The sequence below is a fragment of the Sinocyclocheilus anshuiensis genome, unplaced genomic scaffold, assembly GCF_001515605.1.
Source record: "Sinocyclocheilus anshuiensis isolate Anshui unplaced genomic scaffold, SAMN03320099.WGS_v1.1 scaffold152, whole genome shotgun sequence".
In the NCBI taxonomy this organism is placed as follows: Eukaryota; Metazoa; Chordata; class Actinopteri; order Cypriniformes; family Cyprinidae; genus Sinocyclocheilus; species Sinocyclocheilus anshuiensis.
Window position 1 is genome coordinate 4,170,166 of NW_015555781.1, and position 9,371 is coordinate 4,179,536.

The 9,371-nt window shown below is 37.1% G+C and overlaps 1 protein-coding gene across 3 annotated transcripts in view; it reads left to right on the plus strand.

Moving 5' to 3' along the window:
* LOC107674727 (MAGUK p55 subfamily member 3-like) overlaps positions 1-6,732 on the plus strand; it is a 21,264-nt gene extending 14,532 nt beyond the window's left edge. For all 3 annotated transcript variants that reach the window (XM_016468819.1, XM_016468820.1, XM_016468821.1), the window contains 6 exons: positions 2,612-2,773; positions 3,239-3,319; positions 3,823-3,916; positions 4,029-4,137; positions 5,047-5,175; positions 5,493-6,732. In XM_016468819.1, coding sequence (XP_016324305.1) covers positions 2,612-2,773; positions 3,239-3,319; positions 3,823-3,916; positions 4,029-4,137; positions 5,047-5,175; positions 5,493-5,672 — 755 coding nt within the window. In that variant the 3' untranslated portion in view covers positions 5,673-6,732. The remainder of the gene's footprint in view (positions 1-2,611; positions 2,774-3,238; positions 3,320-3,822; positions 3,917-4,028; positions 4,138-5,046; positions 5,176-5,492) is intronic.
* The last annotated feature ends 2,639 nt before the right edge of the window (positions 6,733-9,371 follow it).

A 9,371-nucleotide genomic window follows, 5' to 3' on the forward strand; every position in this document is an offset into this window, starting at 1 on the left:
GCGTGGTTGACTCTTAACTTTTATAAAGAATATCTCTTTGGATTTGAGACTTTAGTCTTTGCAACTTTACAGATCTTCTTTATGCACCAAGAGCTTGTAACACTTCAAAGAAAAAGGAAAAATTGAAATCGCATCATATGACCCCTTTAAAAAAAATCTCACCAACCCCAAATATTTGAACAGTGCCGTATATTGACCAACAACAGGGACAGCATGTGCGAATACACAATCAGTGTGGGTAATTTGTTCTTAGTGTCACATTTCTTTCTGTTGTTCAAATGTGATCAAATTGTAGTTCACATTGAAACTAGGTGAGAATAATGTACCTTACCTTCCTCCCCTCTGGCAGGTAGCACTTTCCCTTGCCCAGTCTCTGTGTGAATGTATTCCTTTGCTGCCTTCTGCTTTATCAAGTCCTCCATCCCTAAAAACCCCACTCACCCCAGAGCCACTGTCAGGCTGCTGCCCTTCTATTGGACACTCTGCACATTCCACCCTGCACGATTGGCTGTGCACTCACTCACCGAGTCAAGTGTGTGATAGCTAATGTGCGTGAATAAATTACATTTTAAAACATATTCAAATAGAAAACAATCATTTTAAATGATAATAAAATTTCACAATATTTCTGTACATAATAATAATAATAATAATAATAATGCAGCCTTATTGGATATAAGACACTTCTTTAAAGGGGTCATATGATGTTGCTAAAAAGAACATTATTTTGTGTATTTGGTGTAATGAAATGTGCTTTCTGTTGTTCAAATGTGATCAAATTGTAGTTCACATTGAAACTAGGTGAGAATAATGTACCTTACCTTCCTCCCCTCTGGCAGGTAGCACTTTCCCTTGCCCAGTCTCTGTGTGAATGTATTCCTTTGCTGCCTTCTGCTTTATCAAGTCCTCCATCCCTAAAAACCCCACTCACCCCAGAGCCACTGTCAGGCTGCTGCACTTCTATTGGACACTCTGCACATTCCACCCTGCACGATTGGCTGTGCACTCACTCACCGAGTCAAGTGTGTGATAGCTAATGTGTGTGATGGCAACTCTCAGCCTTAGCCACTGACCTAGAATCATTGTAATAATCTGGTAGTGATGATAATAGTGGGAAGAGCCAAATATGACTGGGAAAGTCTAGAAGTCAGACTTACTGACAGCATGGAATCTGCCTCCACAGAATGTAAATTTCAGCAGAATTGAATATCTGTGATTTAAAACACTTTTTTGCATATCCCGTCTGCAATTTATTAAATATTTTGGATGATTTATTGTTGCTTTTAGCTGCTAGTAAGTGTTCTCTGCTTTCTGTTCCATTTAAAACATTTTACTGTGCTTATAAATATTTAATAGTGGGGGAAGTCGTGGCCTAATGGTTAGAGAGTCGGACTTCTCACAACGGTTACAGGAATTGTGATAAAATGGGCAGATTCCATGCTGGCCAACTTTTGGGGTAATGCTGATGCAGGAATGAATAATTCATGGTCAGTTATAAATGACCTCAGGAATGAATGTATGAACTGCAAAGCTGATTTGGGGTCAGTTGTTGAGGGCAGAGTGTGGCTTATGCACAAGTGTGAGGTGGTCTAATGCGCACTGTAGTCTCTTCGAAGTGTAATGCAGTGGCTCCCTCCTGTGGCCAGGTGTTTTCCTGGGAGTTTTACTCAGGTACAGTCCTCGATCTTCCCACACAGCCGCCACCATTAACCTCCATGTCCTGAAAAATAACACACTTTACATCACGTCTCATAACAATACTGATTGAGGTGAAGATTAGGGTTACGCTACAGGAGTTGCACTGGAGTTGAAACTAGTTAAGTGGCAGAAGTTTCATGGTTACTGGTTAGGTTATGGCGATGTCTTTATCATTACTATACAAAATAAAAGTGCTTAAGAGTTTAAAGAGTGTAAGTTGAAGAATTTCAACACTTAATTTTATTATGGTTGCACTTTCTGTGTTTCACATAATTCACTTATAACATGATTAAGTGCACTGTATGAGGTCGAATTGTGTTGGAGAAGAAATAAAATGTAACTTCTACAAATACAATAAATATACACTACCATTCAGATGTTTGGGTCAAAAAGATTTTTTTTAGAGTTAAATACTTTAATTTAGCAAGAATGCATTAAAATTGAAAGTGACAATGAAGACATTTATAATGCTAGAAAATGTTCTCAAACATTCTATTCACTGAAGAATCAATTGAAAAAAAAAAGCAGCGCAGTTGTTTTCAACATTGATAATAATCAATTAATAAGCAAATCAGCATATTAGACTGATTTCTGAAGGATCATGTGACACTGAAGACTAGAGCAATGACTGCTGAAAATTCAGCTTTATCATCATGGAGTAAATTACATTTTATAAAAGATTACAAATCAAAAAACATTATTTTGAATTGTAATAATATTTCACAATATATATTTTTCAAATAAATGCAGCCTTGGTTAATATTAAGACACTTTTTAAAAAAACATTACTGACCCCAAACTTTTGAATGGTAGTAAAAATACATAAACACAACTATTAATCTTGTTTTTTTTTTCTTGTCATGTAATGAATAATGAATTCTGATTTGTGACCTGCTTTCTTGACTCTGTTTAGCTGGTTTAAGGCGAAGCTTCCGCCTAAGTCGGAAGGACCGTCGAGGTTCTTCAAGAGAGGCCAATGTTTCTGACCAGAATGACACAGAATTCCTGATCTATGAAGAAGTGACACGTTACCAGCAGAAGCCCAATGAGAGACCCCGATTAGTAGTTCTCATTGGTAAGATACTGTCTGTGTAAATTGGCCATTGTGGAATTTTGGTGCAACAAACACCCCACTGATTACCTGAGATATAGAATAATGGAAAAGGAACAGTGTAAATATAGAAATTGAAGGCACAGTGGTTGTCTAAGTCCTCACAATATTAGAAAGTAGTACCTAATTAACAAATCTGGCATTATCATTAAAATGCTTAAAATATATAATTAGAAACAAAGCCAGAAATGCACAATACCTTCCATAAACAACTGCCTATACCAGATCTAAGATGTTTGCCAACCCGGTTCGTTGTATCCCACACGATGATGATACACTGACCTCTAGTGGCAATAATGGTTCAGCTTCAGAATATATCTGCAATCTCAGTCATTTGCTGAAGTACTTTTTTTTTCGTGTACACTGCACTTTAAGTAAATAAGCTACTATATATGCAATCATTTTAACTTGCTGCCTATATTTACACAGGTTCTCTGGGAGCACGTATCAATGAGCTGAAGCAAAAAGTGATAGCAGAAAATCCCCATCGCTACGCTGTGGCTGTGCCCCGTAGGTCTTGCCTCATTTTCTAAGCAAGATAAAAAGAGCTTTCTGATAAATACACTAGCGGAATCACACACACACAAGGGTCAAACCATGAACATTGAAACTTTCCAGTGTTTCAGACGTTAGAAATTATCTGTGAATTTTAGTCACCAAAAATTGTAATTGTTTACTCACCTTCATGTTCTTCCCAACTCATATGACACAAAATGTGAATTTCTAATAAATACATATGACCATTTTTTTTAATATATAAAATGAAAGTGAGATAGGACTGGGGCTGTCAAGCTTCAAAAAGGATGCAAAAGCACATATGCACCAACTTTCTTTTATTTTTATAGTAATTTTGTATCCCTTTTGAAGCTTCAGTCCCCATTATAATTGCATGGAAAGCAGTCTTTGGAATTTCTCCTTTTTGTGTTTCACACATAGAGGTCATACAGGTTTGGTAGTGCATAAGGATCCCTTTAAACCACTTGACATTTTTGGCTATCTGTTCTCCATTACAGACACCACACGGCCCAAAAAGAGCCATGAGAAGGAAGGAGTGGAGTACCACTTTGTGACTAAGCAGAAGTTTGATGCAGATGCAGAGAATAACAAGTGAGTTCCGCTGTGGTGTGGTCCTCTTGTACTGCGTTTCTTGTACTAAAAGTTTTACCTATCCAATATATTGTCTAATTGTCATACCCTGACTTGAACTGTCTGTATGTAGATTTATAGAGTATGGAGAGTATAAGGAGAATCTCTATGGGACCAGTATAGAGGCCATCCGCTCCGTTCAAGCCAAGAACAAAATGTGTCTAGTAGATGTACAGCCTGAGGTAAATTACTGCAGATTTTGCCCTAGGTGTTGATTCAATAATTAATGTAAACACTATAATTTATAATTTCAATAAAAACAGCAAAATATTATTTTGAATTATGCACAAAAGCATGTGTTGTACATTTGTACTTTTTGTTTTGGTTTTATTTGCAATTTTCATGCATCACTTACAATAGATAGCCAAAAGGAAGTCGTTCTCCAATGCTGATATGTACTGACAAGTTTCACCTTCAGGTGGAGCTACTTGCCTATTGCAACAAGAATATTAGTTGTGCAAGACCACATGCAGTACTTTACCCCCAATGGCAAGAATCCTTGTTATGGTCATGGGAGGCAATTTGCCTAACACTTGCTCTCATACATTTTTAATGTGAGATTTTACTGCTACTGGCTTAAACTGAACTTAAAGTTTATCAGGGCATACAGACATCATTTATTTATTATATGATTCCGTACATGGTCTTCTAAAGTTCATTGCAACTGGGTTAAAACTAGTTATATTATATGTTATAACATATAGATTATATTTTAAATGGTTTTAATGCCAAACCTCATAAAAAGAAAAGGTTATGAAAGACTCAGATAGAATGATAGATAGATCATGCTAATATGCTGAATTGGTGCTCAAGACGCATTTCTTATTATCATTGTTGAGAATATTGATAACTATATGTTGCTTAATATTTTTGTGGAAACTGATATACTTTTTTTTAGGATTATTTGATGAATAGAAAGTTCAAAACTACAGCATTTACTTAAAAATTATTATTTTTTTTCATTATAAATGTCCTTACTATTACTTTTGATCATTGCTTTAATGTGTCGTTGCTAAATAAGATAATTTATTTCTTACCCCAAATTTTGAACAGTAGTGTAGATAGATATTTTGTTGTTTCTCCTGCTACAGGCTCTGAAGGCCCTACGGACAGCCGAATTTAAGCCTTATGTCATTTTCGTAAAACCAAGAATCCCAGAGAGTTGCAGACGCCGCAGTGCTGCTTCTTCACCAGGAGGAGGTGAACATGAACGAATAACAGTGAGTCTGATCACAGGTTTACATCAGTCAGCTCTCAAGAAACCCTGTGGCACTGATCAACGGCAATTCTTTCAGCCTCTCAAAAAATCAGCCTTGAAATTGTGTCATTTAATAATAATTTGAATAAAATTGCAGTCTGTCTGGCTTTAAAAATCAGCATAAGGTTTGTCTCACTTGCAAAATTGATCAGAATCTACAGACACAATATTTGTAGCTTGATTACTATATATTTTTGTACACATTTACTGATATCTCTTTAATTTCATTCTTACTATAAATATTCATGCACTACACTCTCTCATCTCCTCATCTTTCAGGAGGAGGACCTGCAGGAAATGCGTCTGTCGGCACAGCAGATAGATCAACAGTACGGTCACCAAGTGGATCAGGTCCTGATTAAGGAGGACACTGCCAGTGCCTGCGCAGAACTACGTAGCATCCTGGAGAGACTGGAGCGGGAGACCTTCTGGGTTCCTGTGAGCTGGGTCAAAGCCTAGGACCTCAGCTTCATTTCAGACTGTTGACCTACATTTCCACTGATGGCTTTTCTTGCAGTCGGACTGCACTCACCCACCTGGACCTGGCTTCTTTGAGTGGTCCACCATCTTTAAGAGGAGGCATAAAAAAAAAGACTAAAAAAAGACTTTAAGGCCATCAAAGGTGTCTGTCTTATTACAGATTTTGTTTCCAGGCTGAGCCATGCAGGCACTTAAGCACTTATATTGGCATGAATGATCTAATTTATATTTGAATGATATTAGTTATTTATTAATTCGCTTGTTATTTCATGAAGTTAGTTTGTTTGATACTATGTGGCTTCCTTTCAGGTTATTTGTACTTTCAATAGACTGTTCACTAAAGCAATACTTCCAGTATCAGATTATATTATCAGAAAGGCATTGACCGTTGGTATTAATTGGCTGTGGAATGTGGTTACCATAGCAACAACATCGTTCTTCCTGAATTGCACATCTGGCCAGAGCAAGTGGGAAATTTGCAGGTTGGTCTGTACATTTTTCAACAATGCACATCAAGCCGTTCCCACGCACACCCATGCAGAGACTCATTTAGCAACCGTAACTACTTCAGTTTGAGATCATTTGAAGTTTTAATTTCATCTAGTGTTGCTTGTCAGACTTTGTTGTCTAATGCAATCACAGAAATCAAGTTCTTTTTGAAGAGCACGACTGATCAATGTTTTCACAGGAAAATATTAAACTGCTGTGCCAACAACTGTCTCAATGCACCAAGCTTTTCTTCTCAAGGATTGTCTTCATATGGAGGGTAACGAAATACCATGCCAAAGCCCTTGAGCTTCACAATATCTATGTAAATATGTAACTAAGCCTCCTGGAGTCTAGGCTCGTTGGGTGTAGCACCCAGGTCCCTTATTTCAAACTAGACTCTGGTTGTAAAGGTCTATGCGACAGTTCAGAGTGCATATGTTACATCTGCATCATGAACTCATGCATCTTTTGCCATTTACCTTTCACATTTCACATCTCTCTAGAACGTTCTACCATTTCCCAACATATCATACAAATACTCTTGATCCTACCTCACCTTGAAATCTGAACTGAAATCTGTCGCCTGTCGCTGCAGTTCTTCGGTGTAAATTCATGTTCAATTGTATGTCATGTACTGATTGCAAGTAAATATCAAAACCTATCAAAAAGTTGCCTGTCTTGAATGTGCGCAAATGTATTTTGACAAACGCTGCCTCTTATTATACATCTGTCTGTTGCATTCAGATTTAAATGACAGTAAGCAGTACTGCAGGTTTTTTTTTTCAGATTATTCCGTCAGCCACTCTATTGCACATTAACATTATGAATATATTCTTTGCCGTGGGCAATCGAACCAGAGACTGTGTTTATCCCATTTCCAAACTCTACAGGCTATTGGTTTTTTTTTTCTGTTTCATGTTAGATTGCATTTATGACAGTTTGACAGCTGCTGTCCTAAAACAGAACTGCAATAAACAATGTTAGATTTGTCAAATATGAGATGTCCACAACACTCAGACGAATCATTTTGCCTAATATGCAAGCAAAAAGGTATACGCATCAAACAAACGTGGTCCTAGCTCTGCCAAATTCAATCTGGAAGTCGTGAAAAGCTGAATAAAACAGCTAAACAACACATTTCCTCAGTGGAGTCAACCTTTGTTTATTCCATCAAGGAAAGTCAAGCGTCCAATCAAACAACCCACTGGCTGAGACCTCTTAGTGTCAGACTTGCTTATTCATTAGTAGATCATGGTCTTTAATTGGAAAATAGACAGAAGGCCTGGACTCAGTGAAAGCTCAGCTATCTTTCACCAGCTTTATTTCACAGGTTTCTGAGCAGTGGCATATTTGTGTGATAAAGTTCCATCCTTCTAATTGGACTGAGAAGGAGGGGATGTGATGCTTGCTAATTGACATTTGTTTGATTGTGTGGGAAGAACTGGTATTTGTTTGGTGGCAGAAAGATCCTTTGAAGTAATCCCGTCTCAGTCTCATTCTCCCTCTCGAGCAATTAAGTTCTAGAACATTTTGCTTGCCCTATAAGACGGATGGGAAGAAGAAGAAAAAACAATTAAAATGGGTGGCAATTGATCTCATTAGTATGGAAGTCTTGGCAGAGGCGCGGATTTCTATTACTGGCACAGAATCTTAATATCATAAACACAACATTTAGAAGAAGCTGAAAAGCGAAGCTGAAGCAAACAACACACATACAGTGTGATATTGCTATACTGAAAATGTAAAACAGATTCATCTCTGGGAGGAAACAATATTCTCATTAACTGGTTTATTCAAGTCTTTTCTGTAGCATGCGTCTGACAGCATGGTGATTTACACTGCATTGTGTTGTGTATCATTAGGGGCATTGCTAATAACGCTGCTGAAGGCCAACATTAATAACTTTTACCAAACATTAGCCTGTTCAGCGTTATCACGGCCTACCTTTATTTATGTTCACCAAATGTCATGACAGCAACCGATACTCAATGCCTGTTTCCACCATAATATAAAAGAGGTAATTTTGACATTTTATCTTACAACTCTAAACTGGTGATTCTGTGGAAAAAAGTCGGAATTGTGAGATCAAAAGTCGCAAATACCTTTTTTATTTTTTATTCAATGGTGGGGAAAAAAAAACATATAAACGATAGATATAAAAGAATTGCAAGAAAAAGTCAGAATTGTGAGATAAAAATCCCAGAACTGTAAGAAAAAAGAACAGTGAGATATACATTCAGAATTGCAAGAGAAAAAAATCTGAATTATGAGATAGAAAGTCAAAATGACCTTTTTAATATTTTTATCCAGTGGCAGAAACAAACTTCCATAATTTTGTCATTAGAACATCTTTTTGTGTCATCTGCACTCGGCCTTTGCAGTTTTGCTTTGCTGTTCAGACTCCACAGGGTTGTGTAAAGATTTTCATTACATAGCAGTAATTTAAAATGTTCTACAAGCATCCTGAGGCTTGGTTATCTGCCTGTTATGCCTGTTACGTCAGACATGCCATGATGAAAACAGCACTGCTGGCATTATAACTTGCTAAAAAATGAATGAGTATACTGTACTGTCAAAAAAAAAAAATTGCAAAATTTGTACCTTTAGGGGTGCGACAGCTTGTCATTGTGGCCTAAAGGGTAAATTAGTACCTTAACATGTACTACAGGCACAACGAGTGTATTTTTGAGGATACTGCCCCGCTGACAAGCTGTTGTACCCCTAAAGGTGTAATTTTTGTACAGTTTCTTTCCTGACAACAAACTTTTTTGCAGTTATGATGCAGATTTACCTTATTTTCTACTTCATAACTCTAAGACAACTGAATATCTGCAAAAATCTATCAAGACTTATGCGAAGTGAACTATGAGGCTGAGGATAGCTAGTTTCACAAACAAACTTAGTCTTCGTTGGCATTAATTCTGTTTGGCTCATCAAAATGAAAATTTATGAAAAAGCATGTGTGATTATTCTTTTAATAAATAAACCATCAGATTCTGCTAGTAGTCATCTGTTTATGAATTACTTTTGCTAGTTTAATTTTGTTGGTGTATTGCGTCCACATGCAATACCTTCCAAAAACAGAAGAGGGCACATGATGGATGATTTCATTAGTGTTCTCTTTCAGTCGGTCACTCTCGACGTCATGTCGGATGACCGACGAATTGGGATCTCGCTTAGAGAGACCAA